The sequence below is a fragment of the Oncorhynchus mykiss genome, chromosome 12 (assembly GCF_013265735.2).
Source record: "Oncorhynchus mykiss isolate Arlee chromosome 12, USDA_OmykA_1.1, whole genome shotgun sequence".
NCBI lineage: Eukaryota > Metazoa > Chordata > Actinopteri > Salmoniformes > Salmonidae > Oncorhynchus > Oncorhynchus mykiss.
Genome location: NC_048576.1, coordinates 19,665,824 through 19,690,524, shown reverse-complemented (window position 1 = coordinate 19,690,524; position 24,701 = coordinate 19,665,824). Strand labels below are relative to the sequence as shown.

At 42.5% G+C, this 24,701-nt stretch overlaps 1 protein-coding gene across 6 annotated transcripts in view; it reads right to left on the bottom strand.

The window, feature by feature from the left end:
* The window catches only part of LOC110537148 (nipped-B-like protein B), a 65,497-nt gene that overhangs the window by 20,939 nt on the left and 19,857 nt on the right, over positions 1 to 24,701 (bottom strand). For 3 of the 6 annotated variants that reach the window (XM_036937139.1, XM_021622959.2, XM_036937143.1), the window contains exons 5-13: positions 8,359 to 8,470; positions 8,080 to 8,234; positions 7,723 to 7,812; positions 7,180 to 7,325; positions 5,587 to 5,677; positions 4,898 to 5,425; positions 3,470 to 4,756; positions 2,951 to 3,079; positions 2,633 to 2,782 (exon numbers count right to left, since the gene is read on the bottom strand). In XM_036937139.1, the coding sequence (XP_036793034.1) occupies positions 2,633 to 2,782; positions 2,951 to 3,079; positions 3,470 to 4,756; positions 4,898 to 5,425; positions 5,587 to 5,677; positions 7,180 to 7,325; positions 7,723 to 7,812; positions 8,080 to 8,234; positions 8,359 to 8,470 (2,688 nt within the window). The remainder of the gene's footprint in view (positions 1 to 2,632; positions 2,783 to 2,950; positions 3,080 to 3,469; positions 4,757 to 4,897; positions 5,426 to 5,586; positions 5,678 to 7,179; positions 7,326 to 7,722; positions 7,813 to 8,079; positions 8,235 to 8,358; positions 8,471 to 24,701) is intronic. The other 3 variants (XM_036937140.1, XM_036937141.1, XM_036937142.1) reach the window with 3 other exon arrangements.

Below are 24,701 nucleotides of genomic sequence, written 5' to 3'. Positions count from 1 at the left end.
TTATTCCAAATTTTGCTGTGTTACAGCCTGAACTCAAAACATATTAAATATAATTGCTTTCTAACCAAATACCTTTTTGCAAATGTAGAGAAAAAATGAAATACAGAAATATTTCATTTACATAGGTATTCACACACCTGAGTCAATGCATGTTAGAAGCACATTTGGCAGTGATTACAGCAGTGAGTCTTTCTGGGTAAGTGTCTAAGAGCATTGCACACCTGGATTGTACAAGATTTGCACATTATTCTCTTAAAAATTCTTCCAGCTCTGTCAAGTTGGCTGTTGATAATTGCTAGACAGCTATTTTCAATCTTGTCATAGATTTTCAAACCAATTTAAGTCAAAACAGTAACTAGGCCACTCAGGAACATTCAATGTTGTCGTGCTAAGCAACCATTGAATATTTGGCCTTGTGTTTTAGGTTATTGTCCTGCTGAAAGGTACATTTGTCTCCCAGTGTCTGTTGGAAAGCTGACCTAACCAGGTTTTCCTCTAGGATTTTTCCTGTGCTCTATGTCGTTTCTTTTTATCACAAAAATAAAAACTCCCTAGTCCTTGGTGATGACAAGCATATCCATAACATAATGCAGCCACCACCATGCTTGAAAATATGAAGAGTGATACTCAGTGATGTTGTGTTGGATTTGCCACAAACATAACGCTTTGTTTTCAGGACATAAATGTAATTTATTTTCCAGATTTTGCAGCTTTACTTTTGTGCCTTCTTTCAAACAGGATGCATGTTTTGGAATATTTTTATTCTGTACAGGGACCTTACAGATAATTGTGTATATGTGTGGGGTACAGAGATGAGGTAGCCGTTCAAATCATCTTAAACACCATTATATCCTATGCAACTTATTGTGATGTGTTAAGCAACATTTTTACTCCTGAACTTATTTAGGCATTCCATCAATAACAAAGGGGTTGAATACATAATTGAGTCAAGACATTTCAGCTTTCCATTTTTTATGAATTTGTAAAATATTCTTAAAACAGAATCCTACTTTGACATGATGGGGTATTATGTATAGGCCAGTGACACACAATCTCAATTCAATCCATTTTAAATTCAGGCTGTAAAACAATTACATTTGAATACTTTCTTAATTTAAGGCACTGTATGTATGCATTGCTACATTACAGCCTCATTCTAAAATTGATGAAATTAAATATTTTCCTTACCAATCTACACACAATACCCCATAACGATAAAGCTATTATTTTGATATTTTGGGGGAAAATGTATTTTTAATCAAAAAACAGAAATACATTATTTACATAAGTATTCAGACCCTTTGCTATGAAACTCGAAATTGAACTCAGGTGCATCATTTTTTCACTGTTTTTAAAACTTGATTGGAATCCACCTGCGATAAATTCAATTGATTGGACATGATTTGAAAAAGGCACACACCTGCTTATATAAGATCCCACAGTTGACAGTGCATGTCAGAGCAAGAACCAATGAATTGTCTGTAGAGCTCCAAGACAGGATTGTGTCAAGACACAAATCTGGGGAAAGGGACCAAAACATTTCTGCAGCATTGAAGGTCCCCAAGAACACAGTGGCCTCCGTCATTCTTAAATGGAAGAAGTTTGGAACCATCAAGACTCTTATTAGAGCTGGCCGCCAGGCCAAACTGAGCAATCGGGGGAGAAGGGCCTTGGTCAGGGAGGGGACCAAGAACCCGATGATCACTCTGCCAGAGCTCATGACTTCCCTCTGTGGAGGTGGGAGACCTTCCAGAAGGACAACCATCTCTGCAGCACTCCACCAATCAGGCCTTTATGGTAGTGGCAATACGGAAGCCACTCCTCAGTAAAAGGCACAGCCCGCTTGGAGTTTGCCAAAAGGCACCTAAAGGACTCTCAGACCATGAGAAACAAGATTCTCTGGTCTGATGAAACTAACATTGAACTTTTTGGCCTGAAAGCCAAGCGAGAGAAAACCTGGCACCATTCCTACGGTGAAACATGGTGGTGGCAGCATTCCGGCTGTGGGGATGTTTCTCAGCGGCAGGGTCAGGGAGACTAGTCAGGATTGAGGGAAAGATGAACGGAGCAAAGTACAGAAGGATCCTTGATGAACCTGCTCCAGAGCACTCAGGACATCAGACTGGGGGCGAAGGTTCACCTTCCAACGGGACATCGACCCTATGCACACAGCCAACCTGACAAAGCTTGAGAGGATCTGCAGAGAAGAATCGGAAAAACTCCCAAAATAGAAGTGTACCAAACTCGAAGCTGTAATCTCTGCCAAAGGTGTTTCAACAAAGTACTGAGTAAAGGGTCTGATTACTTACGGAAATGTGAATTTCAGTTAAAAAATATATATATTATATAAATTTGCAAGAATGTCTGAACCTTTTTTTGCTTTGTCATTATGGGGTATTGTGTCTAGATTGAAGCGGGGAAAAAACTATTTAATCAATTTCAGAATAAGGCTGTAACATAACAAAATGTGGAAAAAGTCAAGGGGTCTGAATACTTTCCAAATGCACTGTATATATGTATATATGAGAGCGAGAGAGAGAGAGAGAGAGAGAGAGAGAGAGAGAGAGAGGGAGGAAAAGATAACCATCGATGCACATGATGGATGGTCAGTCAAAGACAGTGCCAGACTTACGGTCACTCATGCTGGGCGGTGGGGACTCATCGTATGAATCCTCTGGGCTGCGTTCACGGTGGCGGCTGCCGGACCCCCTGCGCCCTGAGCCTCTCCTCTCATCAGGCTCCCATGTCTTTTCCCGCTCCTTCTTGTGACGCTTCCGCGTAGCTGCAGGAAGAGAGAGAAGGAGAAACAAGTTAAAGGATGAAGCTTTGATCATAAACACCAGGGGTTTGTTATCAACCATTAGCCCGCCCCCAACTACTGTGATTGGAATGAACACCGTTTTGGATATGACTGTGCAAAAAAAAAAAAAGCAATATGTTTGGTACTTACACTCCGTCACAGAGTCGTCGTCGTCATCGTCATCATCGGAGTTGACCTCAGCGTACTTGGGCTTCTCCTTGATGGTGCTGCGCTTGCGTTTGTTCATCTTCACCCTCTCACACAGTGGCATGGTGGACTCTATCTCAGCAATCAGATGAGGAGGCAGTTCTTTCAACACTGATTCATCAAGACCTCACAAAGCGAGGTCACCCAGTCATCTATTAACCCTTGTACAAAAGGGCTAATTACACAAACAATGACACATTTGTGCCACAACTAAAACAGATAGTGTCTTGTATTCAGTATCATTAGCAAGGCCTCATAACCATTTCAAATAAACCCCGCAATAAATAGGAAACCATTCAAGGAGAGTAAAATACAGAACGTTGTTCTGTGCTGCTAGTGGATCAATGTGCTAAGTAATTAGTAATAACATGTCAACACAGGTTACCATAGCTAAACCTTAAGTTCACCCAAACAACAAGCTGACCCAGTCTGTCATGCAGACATCAGAATGTCTCCTCTTACCTTTCTCAGAGATCCAATGAGAGGGTCTGCTCTTGGAGGACTTGGAGCTGCGTGCGCTTCTATCTTTCCTCTCCCTGATGATTTTCTGCACCTCGTCGATGCTGAGTTTCTGCAGCACCACAACCGGTTTGGCTGCTGTCTTCATCTTCTCTACCAGCCCCAGTCGCTCCAGCTTGACCCGGGGCTCCTTCCAGCCCTCCACTACTGAACCCAGACCAGGCTTCCTCATCTCAGCTGCCAACACATGCCCGTCCTTATCCCGCTTCACTTTGGGAATCACAAAGTTCTTAAAGCCTCCAGACTTTACGCCCCCCAGCAGGTAAGCAGGGAACTCCTGCTTGTTTTCAGCAGGTTGTTGCTTAGAGTCCTGTCGGTTCCTGCTGCCGTCCCCACTCCTCCTCTCCTCCCCGCTCCTCCTCTCCTCTTTATTGGGGGATTTGAGGTTGGGGCCTGGCCGGTCAGTCCTCTGGCGCCCACTGTGGTCCACCCCCCCTCGCCCTTCCTGCTTAACCCGCGGGCTCTCTGGCCTGGAGCGCTGCTCTGGAGATCGTCGGTCCCGTGGATCCCCTGCCTCTGTCCTGTGTTTCCTCTCCCTGTCCTTATCCCCCCGCTCCCTGTCTCTGTCCCGTCCATGTTTGGAGTCATGTTCCCCCCTGCTGGACTTGCTGGGGGTCTCTGGCCTGCGGATGCGGGATGGGTCACTGTCCCGGGACCTGTCCTCCCTGTGACCAGAGTCTGAGCGACCCTCGTGCCGTTGTCGTGTCTTGTCAGGCATCCTGGCGTCAGGGCGGGCCTTGCTATTGTCAGGTTTGCCATCGTGTCGATGTTTGGACGAGTCTCGTCTGTTTTCGTGCTTGTGTTTGGGGGTCTCCGGTCGGACGTCGGGGCCCATCTTCTTGGGGGTGTCGGCACGCTGCTTGATGACCTCTGGCCGGACGTCTGCAGTCTGTAGTGTGTCTCCTTCTGTCTTGGAGTTTAGCCGCAGGACTCCAGTGGAGTCGGGGCCGTCCCCAGGACACAGGCGTTCCTCAGGCCAGCTCCTCAGGGCAGGGGTGTGGGTGCCTATGTTTACCTCTGGCTGCCCGTCAGCTCTACCTGCTTGCTGCAGGTCGATGCTGACCATTAGGGCAGGCCGGCTCGCACCATTACTGGCAGCACTAGCCTCCTGGGGTGCCAGCTTGCTGCCAGCATTTCCCCCTCCCACGCCAGGTTGGGTTGCCCCCGCTGTACCTCCAGCTCCAGGCTCTTGGGGATACGAGTCCTGCTTCCGCTTCTTCAGTGGCTTGTCTGCAGTGAGGAAACCATTGCTCAGAAAAGATCCTGACATATTACTTATTTTTATCAGCAAGTTATTTCTCCTATTTCTCAGCACACTAAAAAAAAAAATGTAGGATAGATTTTTAAGTGCAACATTGAATGTAAACTCACCTTTATCCTGAACCTCTTTGGAGCAACGCTCCCTTTCTATGAGCGTCTCCCGTTCTATCCTCTCGATCTCAGCGAGCGCGTCCATCTCAGCATCGTCGTAAACAGCTCCACTGATCACCCCTCCAGCCTGCTTAGTGTTCTGGAGCACAGGGACCTGCTGGTAGCCTGACTGCTCCCCCTGGCCCGGGGCTAACCTGTGGGCAAGGTCCTGCTGCGTCCGGGAGAACTGCAGGCTGTTGTAGGCCAGGTCAGTGTCCTGGTCCTCTGCCCCAGGTAGGAGCTCTCCGGACGGGTCCATCTCAGTGGACTTCACCCGGGACAGTTTGAGGGTCAGCTTGGTAGAGTCTTTAGAGGGAGAGCTGACAATATCGTACATAGCAGCTTTATCCAACTGCTCCTTCTCCTCTTTAGTTAGCTTCTTCTGCTTCTTCTTGCAGTCAGGAGAGTCCAGGAGGAGGTCGGGAGCGCTGTCACGGGGGGAAGCGTAAGGGTTTGGGGAGTGAAGGATGAGGCTAGGTCTTAATCCTGCTGAAACCAAAAAAATAAATACAAATAAATTGTGTGTGATTTTTTACAAATATGAACACTGATCGATTCAGGCATGAACACTTGACATATAATATGTAGATTGACTCATGATTTCCAGAGCACAGTATGATTATGCGTATTAGCGGTCTCGGTTGGTATACCTTTTGGGGTCCCTTCGCTGCCAGCAGGGGAACAAACAGACTGGGGCGAACGGAGTGGGAAGGAGGCATTTCTCATGGAAGGATCACTCTCCTTGGAAAAATATGAATCAGATATTCATTACCAGTCAAATGTTTGGACACACCTACTCATTCAAGAGCTTTTCTTTATTTTGAATATGTTCAACATCGTAGAATAATGGTGAAGACATCAAAACTATGAAATAACACGTGGAATCAAGTAGTAACCAAAAAAGTTTTAAACAAATCAAAATATATGTTATATTTGAAATTCTTTAGTAGCCACCCTTCGCCTTGACAGCGTTGCACATTCCTGCCATTATCTCAACCAGCTTCATGAGGTAGTCACCTGAAATGCATTTCAATAAACAGGTGTGCCTTGTTAATTTGTGGAATTTCTTTCCTTCTTAATGCGTTTGAGCCAATCAGTTGCGTTGTGACAAGGTAGGGGTGGTATACAGAAGATAGCCCTATTTGGCAAAAGATCAAAGTCCATATTATGGAAAGAACAGCTCAAATAAGCATAGAGAAATGACAGTCCATCATTACTTTAAGACATGAAGATCAGTCAATGCAGAACATTTCAAGAACTTTGAAAGTTTCTTCAAGTGCCGTTGCAAAAACCATCCGGCGCTACGATGAAACTGTCTCGCATGAGGACCGCCACAGGAATGGAAGACCCAGAGTTACCTCTGCTGCAGAGGACAAGTTCATTAGTTAACTGCACCTCAAATTGTGAAATGCTTCACAGATTTCAAGTAACAGACACATCAACATCAACTTTTCAGAGGGGATTGCGTGAATCAGGCCTTCATGGAATTGCTGAAAGAAAAAAAAAACACTACTAAAGGACACCAATAACAAGAGACTTGCTTGGGCCAAGAAACACGAGCAATGGACATGAGACCGGTGGAAATCTGTCCTTTGGTCTGATGAGTCCAAATTCAAGATTTTTGGGTGGTTCCCACTGTGAAGCATGGCTGTTTAAGGGCTATTTGACCAAGAAGGAGCGTGATGGAGTGCTGCATCAGATGACCTGGCCTCCACAATCAACCGGCCTCAACCCAATTGAGATGGTTTGGGTTGGACCACAGAGTGAAGGAAAAGCAGCCAACAAGTGCTCAGCATATGTGGGAACTCCTTCAAGACTACTGGAAAAGCATTCCTTATGAAGCTGGTTGAGAGAATGCCAAGAGTTTGCAAAGCTGTCATCAAGGCAAAGGGTGGCTACTTTGAAGAATCTCAAATATAAAATATATTTTGATTTGTTTAACACTTTTTTGGCTACAACATGATTCCATATGTGTTATTTCATAGTTTTGATGTCTTCACTATTATTCTACAATGTTGAAAATAGTACAAATAAAGAAAAACCCTTGAATAAGTAGATAAGTCCAAACTTTTGACTGGTACTGTATATAACTAAAGCAGCAAGGGTGGATACAACTCCACACAACAAATACATTCAGGCAGTGTACCAGCAATGAGGATCCAAGAGAGGAAATTGTATTTAATGTCAAAATGGTATCTTTGCTCGGCAGTTTCATCTTGGTATGAATCATTTCTCATGTTTACCTCATTCCCTAATCTGTGGACTATGTTCATGTAGTCTTCGTTGGAGCCATGTCTGGCATTGTGATTGGCTGAGTTGCTTGAAATTTGCCCGGAGACCTTGTTGTCGTGGATGTTCCGCATGCCGCCAGGAACCATGGGGCTGGCAACTGAACAAACACCAAGATAAATCCCAGATACAATCAATCAACCTTCATTCAATTACCTTGCAGCTACGCAAAACCCATACTAAACACTGGTTTACCTGTTAATCATCTTATTCAACAGGTAGAATGAATGCAGATAAACAAGAAATATAACACCAAAGAACGGAGACCTGAAAAATGATGCCTATCTACAGGAATCTTGCAGCGAGCAAGTGTACACTGCTAACCAACACTCCATCCTCTATTGTTATAAATACAGTTTGCAATTGGATAGACAGAGCATAGATATTTTGTGATGCAAATAATGCGTCACAGAGACACAAGCCGATGGGTCACAGCTTGGAGGTGATGGGGCCCGACTGTGGATGTTTGATATGATGTCCCCAGGGTTTTCCCATACCTAAGGTTGGGGTGGAGGGGTTCTGGTGGGGGGAGGCCTGCGGCTGGGTCTGCACCTCTAGGCAGGGCTGCACAGGCCTCTGGGGGCTTCCTGAATATGAGGGTGCAAGTGAAAGGAGAGGGGAAGAATGAAGCTCATCACCCACAGAACACCAACACAACACACCAGGTTAAACTGTGTTGGTTTATAATGCATGGAGCACTTCTGTCCATATGTACAAATTATACAGGGTCTTCAGCAAAAAATCAACATAATGACATGCATAATAGTTAGTTACAGTATGGTTATTTGAGAATTAGTTGGTAGGTTCCCCATCATGCATTATGCTCCAAAACAAAAGCAGAAGTGCAGCCCCACCTTGCTGGATCTGTTGGTGCTGAGAGTAGCTAGGTGGGTGAGGGTACTGCTGCATGTAAGCAGCAGGGCTTTGGGGGGCATAGGGGCTGGGCACAGGGCTGTTTTGCTGGGGCGTGAACCTGGCATCCGACCCCATCTGTGGGGGGGCAAAGCGACTGTAGAGAAAGAGGAGGAGAAGAACATGTCAATTCCAAGGGAATCTGAGAGAAGTATTGAATGAACTAGCAGAGGACTCACTGTAACATTACAGAAAATTGAACAAGCAATTTATTGTCATACCTAGAAGGGCTGTGTGAGATAGTGGTTTGCTGGTAGTTTGTCGACGCCGGACTCCCATGCATGGAATTCTGGGACATCTTGTACTGCGGCATCATTGGCTGCTGCATTATATCTATCAGATGAAAATAAGAGATGTGGTTAAAGAGGAGTAGAGAAGACCAGTGCACAGCACCAATACTGAGGAGCAATTCCACGGTAACAGAGGGACACAGACACAGATTCTTCACACAAAATGTACAGTGCCTTGCGAAAGTATTCGGCCCCCTTGAACTTTGCGACCTTTTGCCACATTTCAGGCTTGAAACATAAAGATTTAAAACTGTATTTTTTGTGAAGAATCAACAACAAGTGGGACACAATCATGAAGTGGAACGACATTTATTGGATATTTCAAACTTTTTTAACAAATCAAAAACTGAAAAATTGGGCGTGCAAAATTATTCAGCCCCCTTAAGTTAATACTTTGTAGCGCCACCTTTTGCTGCGATTACAGCTGTAAGTCGCTTGGGGTATGTCTCTATCAGTTTTGCACATCGAGAGACTGACATTTTTTCCCATTCCTCCTTGCAAAACAGCTCGAGCTCAGTGAGGTTGGATGGAGAGCATTTGTGAACAGCAGTTTTCAGTTCTTTCCACAGATTCTCGATTAAAGGCACAGCCAACTTAGTGTATGTAAACTTCTGACCCACTGGAATTGTGATACAGTGAATTATAAGTGAAATAATCTGTCTGTAAACAATTGTTGGAAAAATTGCTTGTGTCATGCACAAAGTAAATGTCCTAACCTACTTGCCAAAACTATAGTTTGTTAATAAGAAATGTGTGGAATGGTTAAAAAAAAACTAGTTTTAATGACTCCAACCTAAGTGTATCTAAACTTCCGACTCCAACTGTGTCTAAATACATTACATCCCGACTAACAGGTTATTCCAGCAGCGACACTGCATGAGATCCTTTCTGATCCTCACTAAATTAGTGGTTTATCTGAGTGGTTTGCTAACTAGCATTATGCTAATGCTAGTAAGCATTGGCTCACGAAACAACCTCTAACTTCCTTCGTACGGGAGGCAGAGACATAAAAATGGTCTCCACGAGTTCATCCGACTCTGGGGAAGTATCCCTTTAAGAGCTCAGCAGAATGCAGGAGGTTATAGTAATATAACAGTTTCCAGTGTACAAGGAAGTACAATTAACATATTACTTGATTCATTGTTGAGTACAACTACACAGCATCAGCAGCACAGCGTCAGGCAATAGTTTGTGAGACATTTCACTATAGAGAAGATGCAAATGGCCTGGGTCATTCAGACAGAAGAGATGACAAAGGAGAGGCACCAAGTCTGTCATCATCATAACACACTTAGCTTGCCTAATCAAGGTCCTTAAACAAAAATCACAAATACATAAAAATAACCGTTAAAAAAAACAGATCATGAGAGAGACAGTGATAAGCTATTTAAATTATCCCGATGATGACGAATGCAACAGAAGCTCGGGAACAGAGGTTATAAAACTAATATGCATGACTGTGGATGACAAACCATCTCAGACATGATGAGGTTCCAAGAAGCTTTAACACCTTCAGAGGATTCAGTCTGGCTCTGTATCCCAATCTCAGCACAGTACAGTACAGAGTGGATCCCTACCGGCACAGTGTTTTTCCATTAAGTACATGGAGTAGCCATCCAAATCGAAAAAGTAGCCAGCCAGGGAATTCCAAGCTGGGTAATTTGGGTGAATTATCCCTTTAACGATTTGGCCTGTCAATCAATCACTGTGGGTGGGATTGTCAGGGGAGGAGCAGGATGTTTGTGAGTCACAGAGTCGATATGGTTTCAGATCTGTCAATCAATCACTGTGAGAGGGACTTTGAGGGAAGGCTGTAGATAAGTAATCTAGTCAGAAAAACTAGTAGTCTACTCTTTCAACTTAATGTATTGTGGCAAAAACAAAATCCACTCTGTTTTATTATCACCGGAAACAATATATTTATCCTGTCTTGAATGAAAAGGTCATATTTCGCAATCTCCCCCCAAAAATGTGATCTGACGTGAGACAGGGTCTCCTCCATCTTGCGTTACAAACACTACACCTATCCTGGAAGGATACTGACCTCATCCCGTCAGTAAAGGATGCCTGGTTGTTCTTTAAAAGTGCTTTCCTCACCATCTTAAATAAGCATGCCCCATTCAAAAAATGTAGAACTAAGAACAGATATAGCCCTTGGTTCACTCCAGACTTGACTGCCCTTGACCAGCACAAAAACATCCTGTGGCATACTACATTAGCATTGAATAGCCCTCGCGATATGCAACTTTTCAGGGAAGTCGGGAGCCAATATACACAGTCAGTTAGGAAAGCTAAGGATAGCTTTTTCAAACAGAAAATAGCATCCTGGAGCATCAATTCCAAAAAGTTTTGGGACACCGTAAAGTCCATGGAGAATAAGAGCACCTCCTCCCAGCTGCCCACTGCACTGTGGCTAGGAAACACTGTCACCCCCGATAAATCCACAATAATTGATCATTTCAATAAGCATTTTTCTATGGCTGGCCATGCTTTCCACCTGGCTATCCCTACTAGAGGTCGACCGATTATGATTTTTCAACGCCGAAACCGATTATTGGAGGACAAAAAAAAGACAATACCAATTAATCAGACGATTTTTATATATATATTTGTAATAATGACAATTACAACAATACTGAATGAACACTTTTATTTTAACTTAATATAACTGATAAATAAAATACATTTAGTCTCAAATAATGAAACATGTTCACTTTGGTTTAAAAAATGCAGATGGAGAAGAAAGTAAAAACGCAATAATTGCCATGTAAAAAAAGGTCATGTTTAAGTTCCTTGCTCAGAACATGAGAACATATGAAAGCTGATGGTTGCTTTTAACATGATTCTTCAATATTCCCAGTTAAGAAGTTTTAGGTTGTAGTTACTATAGGAATTATAGGACTATTTCTCTCTATACCATTTGTATTTCATATAACCTTCAATGTTATATCATAATTATGTAGAATTCTGGCAAATTAATTACGGTCTTTGTTAGGAAGAAATGGTCGTCACACAGTTCGCAACGAGCCAGATGGCCAAAACTGCTGCATTTCCCCTGACAAGAATGCGCTTTTGTTAATGCATCACCCGTTTGGCGAAGTAGGCTGTGATTCAATGATAAATTAACAGGCACCGCATTGACTATATGCAATGCAGGACAAGCTAGTTAAACTAGTAATACCATCAACCATGTGTAGTAAACGAGTCATTATGTTAAGATGGATTGTTTTTTATAAGTTTAATGCTATCAAGCACCTACCTTGGCTCCTTGCTGCACTCGGGTAACAGGTGGTCAAGCCTGCCAAGCAGTCTCCTCATGGATTGCAATGTAATTAGCCATAATCGGCATCCAAAAATGCTGATTACCGATTGTTATGAAAACTTGAAATCGGTCCTAATTAATTGGTTGACCTCTAACCCCTACCAACAGCTCTGCACTCCCCGCAGCAACACGCCCAAGCCCCTTCCCCCCACTTCTCCTTCACCCAAATCCAGATAGCTGATGTTCTGAAAGAGCTGCAAAACCTGCATCCCTACAAATCAGCTGGGCTGGACAATCTGGACACTCTCTAAAATGATCTGCCAAAATTGTTGCAACCCCTAATACTAGCCTGTTCAACCTCTCTTTGTATCGTCTGAGATCCCTAAAGATTAGAAAGCTGCCGCGGTCATCCCCCTCTTCAAAAGGGGGAGACACTCTAGACCCAAACTGTTGTAGACCTATATCCAATCTAGTTTCTGAGCTGGTCACGGGTGCACCTCAGCCACGCTCAAGGTCCTAAACGCTATTATAACCTCCATTGATAAAAGACAGTACTGTGCAACCATTTTCATTGACCAGGACAAGGCTTTTGACTCTGTCAATCATTACATTCTTATCAGCAGACTCAAAAGCCTTGGCTTCTCAAATGACTGTCTCGCCAACTACTTCTCCGATAGAGATCAGTGTGTCAAATCGGAGGGCCTGTTGTCCAGACCCCTGGCAGTCTCTATAGGGGTTCAATTCTCAGGCCGACTCTCGGGCCGACTCTTTTCTCTGTATACATCAATGATATCACTCTTGCAGCTGGTGATTCTCTGATCCACATCTATGCAGAAAACACCATTATGTATACATCTGGCCCTTCCTTGGACACTGTGTTAACAAACCTCCAAATGAGCTTCAATGCCATAAAACAATCCTTCCATGGCCTCCAAGTGCTCTTAAATGCTAGTAAAACTAAATGCATGCCCTTCAACCGATTGCTGCCCGTACCCGCCCGCCCAACTAGCATCCCTAATTTGGACAGCTCTGACTTAGAATATGTGGACAACTACAAATACCTAGGTGTCTGGTTAGACTGTAGACTTAGCACAAGCTCCTTCCAGAGTCACATTAAGCATCTCCAATCCAAATTTAAATCTAGAATCGGCTTCCTATTTCGCAACAAAGCCACCTTCACTCATGCTGCCAAACATAGCCTCGTAAAACTGACCATCCAACCGATCCTTGACTTCAGCGATGTCATTTACAAAATAGCCTCCAACACTCTACTCAGCAAAATGGATGTAGTCTATCACAGTGCCATCCGTTTTGTCACCAAAGCCCCATATACTACCCACCACTGCAACCTGTATGCTCTCATTGGCTGGCCCTCGCTACATATTTGTCGCCAAACCCAGGGGCTCCAGATCATCTATAAGTCTTTGCTAGGTAAAGCCTTGTCATATCTCAGCTCACTGGTCACCATGGCAACACCCACCATTAGCACAAGCTCCAGCAAGTTGGAGTCAATAAAACACGTTTTTCAACCACTCCACAAATTTGTTGTTAACAAACTATAGTTTTGGCAAGTCGGTTAGGACATCTACCTTGTGCATGACACAAGTAATTTTTCCAACAATTGTTTAGAAACATATTATTTCACTGTATCACAATTGCAGTGGTCAGAAGTTTACATACACTAAGTTGACTGTGCCTTTACACAACTTGGAAAATTCCAGAAAATGATGTCATGACATTAGAAGCTTCTGATAGGCTAATTGACATAATTTTAGTCAATTGGAGGTGTACCTGTGGATGTATTTCAAGGCCTACCTTCAAACTCAGTGCCTCTGCTTGACATCATGGGAAAATCAAAAGAAATCAGCCAAGATTTGTTGACCTCCACAAGTCTGGTTCATCCTTGGGAGGAATTTCCAAACGCCTGAAGGTACCACATTCATCTGTACAAACCATAGTACGAAAGTATAAACACCATGGGACCACGCAGCCGTTATACCGCTCAGGAAGGAGACGCGTTCAGTCTCCTAGAGATGAACGTTCTTTGGTGCGAAAAGTGTAAATCAATCCCAGAACAACAGCAAAGGACCTTGTGAAGATGCTGGAGGAAACCGGTACAAAAGTCTCTATATCTATATCCACAGTAGAACGAGTCATATATCGACAGAACCTGAAAGGCCTCTCAGCAAGGAAGAAGCCACTGCTCCAAAAAAAGCCAGACTACAGTTTGCAAACTGCACATGGGGACAAAGATCATACTTTTTGGAGAAACAAAAAATATAACAGTTTGGCCATAATGACCATCGTTATGTTTGGAGGAAAAAGGGGAGGCTTGCAAGCTGAAGAACACCATCCCAACCGTGAAGCACGGGAGTGAGTGGCAGCATCATGTTGTGGGGGTGCTTTGCTGCAGGAGGGACTGGTGCACTTCACAAAATAGATGGTGTCATGAGGAGGAAAATGATGTAGATATATTGAAGCAACATCACAAGACATCAGTTCAAGTTCAAGCAGGGTCGCAAATGTGTCTTCCAAATGGACAATGACCCCAAGCATACTTCCAAAGTTGTGGCAAAATGGCTTAAGGACAACAAAGTCAAGGTATTGGAGTGACCATCACAAAGCCCTGACCTCAATCCCATAGAAAAATTGTGGGCAGAACTGAAAAAGCGTCTTCGCCACTATGGCCTTACCTCCCTAATCTTACTACATTTGCACACACTGTACATATATTTTTCTATTGTGTTATTGACTGTACGTTTGCTTATCCCTCTGTGTTGTTTTTTGTCGCACTGCTTTGCTTTATCTTGACCAGGTCGCAGTTGTAAATGAAAACTGGTTCTCAACTGGCCGACCTGCTTAAATAAAGGTGAAATAAAAATAAATAAACACTTGTCCGTTCAGTAGCTGGGCAAGACTCTGTGAAAATAATGTATTGCATCATGAAATGCATCACGATGTGTACAGGGCATTAGATGCATGTGAAATATCTGATAGCACTGGCCCGATTTTAGTGAAACTTGGGTGAATGTTGAGTCTTGCCATAGAGATCTAGCATTTACAAAATTACAGCGATTGGCCAGATGTGGCGCTATAACACTATAACAAAATGCAAACTTTGAAAGGTCACTCCACTCACCCCGTTTGACCTAAAGCCATGAAATTCGGTACATACAATGCATTCAGAAAGTATTCAGACCCCTTCCACTTTTCCACATTTTTATTCTAAAATGGATTTAAAAATTCTCATAAATCTACACACAACACCCCATAATGTAAATGTATAAATAAAAAAATAAAAAACAGAAATAGCGTATTTCCATTAGTGAAACTTGGGTGAATGTTGAGTCTTGCTATAGAGATCTAGCATTTACAAAATTACAGCGATTGGCCAGATGTGGCGCTATAACACTATAACAAAATGCAAACTTTGAAAAATGCAAACTTTGAAAGGTCACTCCACTCACCCCGTTTGGTACATATCCACCGGATGTGTACCAAACTCACTAAAAGTGGCAGTAATAAAGCCCCTCTTGAAAAAGCCAAACCTTGACCCAGAAAATATAAAAAACTATCGGCCTATATCGAATCTTCCATTCCTCTCAAAAATTTTAGAAAAGGCTGTTGCGCAACAACTCACTGCCTTCCAGAAGACAAACAATGTATACGAAATGCTTCAGTCTGGTTTTAGACCCCATCATAGCACTGAGAAAGCACTTGTGAAGGTGGTAAATTACATTTTAATGGCATCGGACCGAGGCTCTGCATCTGTCCTCATGCTCCTAGACCTTAGTGCTGCTTTTGATACCATCGATCACCACATTCTTTTGGAGAGATTGGAAACCCAAATTGGTCTACACGGACAAGTTCTGGCCTGGTTTAGATATTTTCTGTCGGAAAGATATCAGTTTGTCTCTGTGAATGGTTTGTCCTCTGACAAATCAACTGTAAATGTCGGTGTTCCTCAAGGTTCCGTTTTAGGACCACTATTGTTTTCACTATATATATATTTTACCTCTTGGGGATGTTATTCGAAAACATAATATTAACTTTCACTGCTATGCGGATGACACACAGCTGTACATTTCAATGAAACATGGTGAAGCCCCAAAATTGCCCTTGCTAGAAGCATGTGTTTCAGACATAAGGAAGTGGATGGCTGCAAACTTTCTTCTTTTAAACTCGGACAAAACAGAGATGCTTGTTCTAGGTCCCAAGAAACAAAGAGATCTTCTGTTGAATCTGACAATTAATCTTAATGGTTGTACAGTCGTCTCAAATAAAACTGTGAAGGACCTCGGCGTTACTCTGGACCCTGATCTCTCTTTTGAAGAACATATCAAGACCATTTCAAGGACAGCTTTTTCCATCTACATAACATTGCAAAAATCAGAAACTTTCTGTCCAAAAATGATGCAGAAAAATTAATCCATGCTTTTGTCACTTCTAGGTTAGACTACTGCAATGCTCTTCTTTCCGGCTACCCGGATAAAGCACTAAATAAACTTCAGTTAGTGCTAAATACGGCTGCTAGAATCCTGACTAGAACCAAAAAAATTGATCATATTACTCCAGTGCTAGCCTCTCTACATTGGCTTCCTGTCAAAGCAAGGGCTGATTTCAAGGTTTTACTGCTAACCTACAAAGCACAACATGGGCTTGCTCCTACCTATCTCTCTGATTTGGTCCTGCCGTACATACCTACACGTACGCTACGGTCACAAGACGCAGGCCTCCTAATTGTCCCTAGAATTTCTAATCAAACAGCTGGAGGCAGGGCTTTCTCCTATAGAGCTCCATTTTTATGGAACGGTCTGCCTACCCATGTCAGAGACGCAAACTCGGTCTCAACCTTTAAGTCTCTACTGAAGACTGATCTCTTCAGTGGGTCATATGATTGAGTGTAGTCTGGCCCAGGAGTGGGAAGGTGAACGGAATGGCTCTGGAGCAACGAACCGCCCTTGCTGTCTCTGCCTGGCCGGTTCCCCTCTTTCCACTGGGATTCTCTGCCTCTAACCCTATTACAGGGGCTGAGTCACTGGCTTACTGGGGCTCTCTCATGCCGTCACTGGAGGGGGTGCGTCACCTGAGTGGGTTGATTCACTGATGTGGTCATCCTGTCTGGGTTGCCCCCCCCCCCCTGGGTTGTGCCGTGGCGGAGGTCTTTGTGGGCTATACTCAGCCTTGTCTCAGGATGGTAAGTTGGTGGTTGAAGATATCCCTCTAGTGGTGTGGGGGCTGTGCTTTGGCAAAGTGGGTGGGGTTATATCCTTCCTGTTTGGCCCTGTCCGGGGGTGTCCTCGGATGGGGCCACAGTGTCTCCTGACCCCTCCTGTCTCAGCCTCCAGTATTTATGCTGCAGTAGTTTATGTGTCGGGGGGCTAGGGTCAGTTTGCTATATCTGGAGTACTTCTCCTGTCCTATTCAGTGTCCTGTGTGAATCTAAGTGTGCGTTCTCTAATTCTCTCCTTCTCTCTTTCTTTCTCTCTCTCGGAGGACCTGAGCCCTAGGACCATGCCCCAGGACTACCTGACATGAAGACTCCTTGCTGTCCCCAGTCCACCTGGCCGTGCTGCTGCTCCAGTTTCAACTGTTCTGCCTTATTATTATTCGACCATGCTGGTCATTTATGAACATTTGAACATCTTGGCCATGTTCTGTTATAATCTCCACCCGGCACAGCCAGAAGAGGACTGGCCATCCCACCTATGCTCTCTCTAATTCTCTCTTTCTTTCTCTCTCTCGGAGGACCTGAGCCCTAGGACCATGCCCCAGGAATACCTGACATGATGACTCCTTGCTGTCCCCAGTCCACCTGACCGTGCTGCTGCTCCAGTTTAAACTGTTCTGCCTTATTATTATTCGACCATGCTGGTCATTTATGAACATTTGAACATCTTGGCCATGTTCTGTTATAATCTCCACCCGGCACAGCCAGAAGAGGACTGGCCATCCCACATATGCTCTCTCTAATTCTCTCTTTCCTTCTCTCTCTCGGAGGACCTGAGCCCTAGGACCATGCCCCAGGAATACCTGACATGATGACTCCTTGCTGTCCCCAGTCCACCTGACCGTGCTGCTGCTCCAGTTTCAACTGTTCTGCCTTATTATTATTCGACCATGCTGGCCATTTATGAACATTTGAACATCTTGGCCATGTTCTGTTATAATCTCCACCCGGCACAGCCAGAAGAGGACTGGCCATCCCACATAGCCTGGTTCCTCTCTAGGTTTCTTCCTAGGTTTTGGCCTTTCTAGGGAGTTTTTTCTAGCCACTGTGCTTCTACACCTGCATTGCTTGCTGTTTGGGGTTTTAGGCTAGGTTTCTGTACAGCACTTTGAGATATCAGCTGATGTACGAAGGGCTATATAAATAAAATTGATTTGATTTGATATTCAGACTCTTAGCTATGAGACTCAAACTTGAGCTCAGATGCATCCTGGTTCCATTGATCATCATTGAACTCCAACTGGAGTTGGAGTCCAACTGTGGTAAATTCAATTGATTGAACGTGATTTGGGAAGGCACACACCGGTCCCACAGTTGACAGTGCATGTCAGAGAAAAAAACAAGCCATGAGGAAACAATAATATTTAAATGTGAAAGTAGATCCTCTTTGTCCCCCCCTTTCTCTTCTTATTCTTTCTGTTATTTCAGGTCAAAAAAGATTTGAGGAACAGACTGCAGGGAGAGCACCCCCCCCCCCCCCCCCCCCCCCCCCCAGGAAAACAACCCTAAGCACACAGCCAAGACAACACGGGAGTGGCTTTGGGACAAGTCTCTGAATGTCCTTGAATGGTCCAGCCAGAGCCAAGACTTGAACCCAATCGAACATCTTGGAGAGACCTGAAAATAGCTGTGCAGCGATGCTCCCCATCCAACCTGACAGAGCTTGAGAGGATCTGCAGAGAAGAATGGGAGAAACTCCCCAAATACAGGTGTGCCAAGCTCATAGCGTCATACCCAATAAGACTCAAGGGTTTAATCACTGCCAAATGTGCTTCAACAAAGTACTGAGTAAAGGGTCTGAATAATTATGTAAATGTGATATTTCCGTTGTTTTTTTTAAATTACATTTGCTAAAATTGCTGAAAACGTGTTTTTGCTTTGCTATTATGGGGTATTGTGCGTAGATTGATGATGGAAAAATGTTTGTAATCCATTTTAGAATAAGGCTGTAACGTAACAAAATGTGGAAAGGATCAAGGGGTCTGAATACTTTCCGAATGCACCGTAGGTCCTCACAAGGAACAAATGTGCATCTGGGACCCATAATTTTGAATTTTATGAAAAACACTTAAAAAGCTACACTTCTGGCACTGAATGACCGATCTGCATGAAACTTATGTGGCATCTATGGCCAAAGGTCTCGCACTCTGTCAACGCAATATTTTCTAAAACAACATGGCTTCTATTGACCAATAAACATTCACGTGGTCTAGCACATAAATCAGTCAAGGACATGTGTATTGTAACCGACCATTGGTACACAAGTTGCAAACACTGTCAAGACCCAACATATGCAAGAACAATCATATCGTCCACACGGTGGCGATATAATGGTACATGTTTATATCTCTTGATCTGTTTAACTTCTTTGGGACTGGGGGGCAGTATTGAGTAGCTTGGATGAATAAGGTGCCCAGAGTAAACTGCCTGCTACTCAGGCCCAGTTGCTAATATATGCATATTATTAGTATATTTGGATAGAAAACACTCTGATGTTTCTAAAACTGTTTGAATGATTTCTGTGAGTATAACATAAAACTCATATGGCAGGCAAAAACCTGAGAAAAAATCCAACCAGGAAGTGGGAAATCTGAGGTTTGTAGTTTTTCAAGTCATTGCCTATCGAATATACAGTGTCTATGGGGTCATGTTGCACTTCCTAAGGCTTCCACTAGATGTCAACAGTCTTTAGAACCTTGTTTGAGGCTTCTACTGTGAAGGAGGGGGGAATGAGAGCTGATTTGAGTCAGGAGTCTGGCAGAGTGCCACGAGCTGATCACGCACTCTCACGTGAGAGCGACCTGCGTTCCATTGCATTTCTACAGACAAAGGAATTCTCCGGTTGAAACATTATTGAAGATTTATGATAAAAACATCCTAAAGATTTATTCTATACTTCGTTTGACATGTTTCTACAAACTGTAATAAGACTTTTCGTCTGAACTTTCGCCTGGACTTGCCCGCGCCTCGTGAGTTTGGATTGTGTACTAAACGCGCTAACAAAAAGGAGGTATTTGGACATAAATCATGGACTTTATCGAACAAATCAAAATGTAATGTGGAACTGGGATTCCTGGGAGTGCATTCTGATGAAGATCATCAAAAGGTAAGTGAATATTTATAATGCTATTTCTTACTTCTGTTGACTCCACAACATGGCGGATATCTGTATGGCTTGTTTTGTTGTCTGAGCACTGTACTCAGATTATTGCATGGTGTGCTTTTTCGGCAAAGCAATTTTTTAAGTATTTTCATCAACATTTATGATGAGTATTTCTGTAAATTGATGTGGCTCTGCAAAATCACCGGATGTTTTGGAAGCAAAACATTACTGAATGTAACGCGCCGATGTAAACTGAGATTTTTGGATATAAATATGAGCTTTATCGAACAAAACATAGATGTATTGTGTAACATGAAGTTCTATGAGTGTCATCTGATGAAGATCATCAAAGGTTAGTAATTAATTTTATCTCTATTTATGCTTTTTGTGACTCCTCTCTTTGGCTGGAAAAATGGCTGTGTTTTCCTGTGACTAGGTACTGACCTAACATAATCGTTTGGTGTGCTTTCATCATAAAGCCTTTTTTGAAATCAGACACTGTGGCTGGATTTACAACAAGTTTATCTCTAAAATGGTGTAAAATACTTGTATGTTTGAGAAATTTTAATTATGAGATTTCTGTTGTTTTGAATTTGGCGCCCTGTAATATCACTGGCTGTTGGCAAGGTGGGACGGTACAGTCACACATATCCCAGAAAGGTTCATTCAGGGTGATTACATTTGGCACACATACTCAGGGATGAGTGTAGCTAACCCACACAATGTCTAAGACAACACTGGCTCGATTTTGCCAACACTTCGGTAAACGATGAGTCTTGCCAAAAAGATCCTGCATTTAAAAAAATTCCACTAAATGGCCCAAGGGGGACGGGCTTCATAATTTGTGGGGCACAACATGTTTACTGTTGCCTTGTTATTTTATGAAGTGGAAAAAGTGGCTGGCTGACAATGAGTCTTATCGACAGCCAGCGCTTATGGAAAACACTGCTCGCACCAGCCTCAACTGTCTGTGCATACACAATTCCCCCCCACCACCAGCAAACAGTGCTGACAAAACTATTCTCCCATAGCACCAGCAAAAAGACACCAGTTTGTCACCAGATTCTCTCCAGCTCTCAGGACCACTTGTATCGCTGTCTGAAATCACTTATTGCACTGTCCAATAGGGTTGGGCAATATTACAACAGAATCGTAAATCAACGATGCTTGATAGTCATTGTCGATGGTGACGACATTGTGATGTGACAGATGATAGTTTAGCTTATTAGATCTTGACTGATACCGTGCAGTAAAGCTAGCACGTTAGGGCATCGCAGAGCCAGACGACATACCATATGGCCTATTTCTATTTGCCATAGCCTATTTCAATAAATATGTGGTAGGTAGACTATTAACATAATGCAAGAGAACAATGTAGATTGTAGACAGAGCGGAGAGCACCAAAGTTGAATGTCAGATAGGAGGCCAAAAGTCCACGATAACGGAATTACGATTTGACTCCGTTTTTTTCCACTTTAAAATGTATGCCAAACAAAAAAAGATTGATTTCAAAGTTCAACAAACCATACAACTCTATGCACAAGGACTACTTTAAACAATTTCCACAGACACATTTACAAAAACGAATTTAGTGGAAGAACTGTGCAGATGCAAACTTTGGTAACAAAATTACAGTAAAACCACATTTCCCCAAAACTCTTTAAATATCTGCTCCGAATTAGGGCAGGGCGATATGTCCAAAATATCATATCATGGTATTTTTCAAACTGTTGACGGTATTTTATGCTTTTGATTAATAAAAGTTCTACATTTGCTTTATGAGTAGTGCGTGACCCTAGGGTGTCAATACATATATTCTAAATGATTTCAAATGGGTCTTTCTCCATTCGGATTGTTTTATGCTGTTCAATTCAACTTCAACCTAAAATAATTTCCTGCATTTCCATCAATTTCTGCATTTCGTGCACTCATTTGAGATCATTTCCACACTGCCATGATATGGGCAAAAATACTAGGCCTTATTTTAACCAAATATTGCGATTTAGATCAAAACACTTGAGTGAACTTTGGAATCATGGAAATAGAATGTTTATTATAATTATATAGTTAAATTATAAATATAGTGGGCACTTTGAATACAGTGTTGTTTAACATGACAACAAATGAAAATGCCATGGACAAGTTATTGTGACCGGGTAGGAACCAACACGATTTGGTGTAACTTGCTAAGAAAATACAAACTAGCTGTTTGCAGATGTGAGAAACACAAACTAATATTGTGATTATAGAACGCTTGTGGATTTATGTTAAGATCAAAGTGGAAACAACATTGTTGTTATCAACATTGTTGCATGTGCTGCATTGACCATGAAGACTGAACGAAAGTGTCTCGTGGTCAAGCAACAACAAATGCAATCCTTGAGTGACAGCAGGCGGGACTAGATCTGTGTGGAAAGTTACACACGGCGTATCACATTTAACAAACCAAACAGTCAAATACCGTTATAGAAGGTAAAGTAAAAACTCAAACCGGTCCGTGCATAAATACCAGTATATGGTAAAATACTGTATACCGCCCAGCCCTACTCCGAATTAAGATTCAAAGATGTCTGCAGAAAGAATGGGGTCAGCTATGACATGACTCCTTGAGTTAAAAAATATATTTTTGTTATTCAACTACAGTAAGTGAAGTGGATTTACACCCAGTAACGGAATAACAGTACATCATGGGTCTAAACACTAAACAGAAATGCATAATTATGCAACTACTCATGTTCCACAAGTTTGGACATCAGAGCACAGTAGAGCAGTGATTCTCAACTGGTGGTTCGCAACTGAGGCCTTGAATGGATCGAGGGTGTCCGAGTAAAGAAATATATAAATATACACACATACATATATTAGATTTTTTTTTTACAATTAATAAATTCTCCAGTCCGAACTTAAACAAATTAAGGTAGAAAGTGTGTATAAATGATAATGAATTTAGTTTTTCAAATCATTAAAAATCTTCAATCACAGTATTTTCAATATTGAGCTATTAGCAGTGCTAATTTTGTGGTCTCAAACCAGTGAGCTTACTAACATTCTTCATCAAGAATATGGGCAAAATGTTATTATTGACAATGAAAGAGGTGGGAATGTTCCCTTGTCATTTAATTGCTACATTTACTATCAATATAGCATTAAAAATTGTTTTACAGATTGTAATTTCCGATAATTTTTGTGAGGCAAAACAAGTTGAGAACCAGTGCAGTAGAGTATAGTTCAGTACAGTACAATATACTATACTCTACTGTATTGTATTGTACTCCACACACGGTACAGTACTGTGTTGTATTGTACTGTGCTCTACTATTCACTGTGCTATCCAAAAATGTGAAACATAAGTCTATGATAGGTTCAGATTTGGTCCAGTCCTGTCCGTCTGTGGACTGTAACATCAAGACCAGGGTGGACTGACCAAATGTAAACTACTTTTCAAAGTCTATGGACGTCCGGTGTCGGTCAGTGTTCAGTGGGTGAGGATGCTGGTTAGAGTAAATGGAAAGAGAGGGGGCTCATGGGTAGGTGTCAGTAAGAGCTGGGAGAGGTGACATTAACTTGAGCGTGAGAGGCATAGAAAGAGCGGGGGAGGGGTTGTCCAGACTCAGACTGTTTTAACACATTTGGTTTGACCACCAGACAACAGAAAGAAAGAAAACAGTTTTGAGCTGAACATAACAGTATGCCAGCGGAAGGGAGGACAGTAGCAGATGACCCAACTGTGATTAGTGACTATTGTGATTTCCCATTGTAGCCAATTCAGTGGCAGTAATTCCTATACAGATTGAAACTTGGAAGTCCGTTACCAATCACTTAATAATTAATCAACAAAATTGATATCAGTATTTGATAGGTCTACCATTACTTGTTACTTCATTGTCCTCTATCCTCATCAGGGAGAGAAAATACCTTAAAGATATATGAATTTGGTCAGGTCGCCCAAAAAGTTACATATTGCAGCGTTAAACTTACAGATGGTAAACAATTTCTCCAAAACTAAATATGTGTTGATATTAGTTGGCAGGGGTCTTTATGTCAACATCATTGTGTTTTGATGCATTTGTGATACCTTTTAATAACTTTTCTGGTAGATGTTTTCTAAGACCCCTTTTCCATCTGTTTATCCAGAAATCAAAGCCTTTACTTTAGCCTAATTTTTAAAATGGAAAAACATGCATGTTAAAACATGCATCTATGCCTTCATTTTCCAAAATATACACTATTAGCTTTCATTTGACGTGCTCCTTTTAACTTCACATGCTCATGGGCCCTTTTACATGGAAATAACCTATTTTTTCTCTCGCTCTCACCTCTCCAATGTCAGATGATGATGGGCCTTTTGCAGTGGACAGTCTGTTCTCCGGCTTGTTATTTTAAAAGCTTAATTTCCCTTTTTGTCCCAATCACCATTTGATTTGACTTGGCCAAGGAATATAGCCTACTCTTTCATGTTTAGTAGACAGAGCAAAGAATTCCAACAAAGCAGCACAAAATGTTCAATCAGAAAATATTGTTTATCTCTCTAATGTTGGATGCATGGGCCTTTGCCTATAGCGTAAAGCTAGGCTATTCATTTATTTTTTACGGACACTGAACTATCTTGTGTCTAGCTGTTTAAAAACTTAGGCTGATAACCTATCCTCCTACCACAGGAGGTTGGTGGCACCTTAATT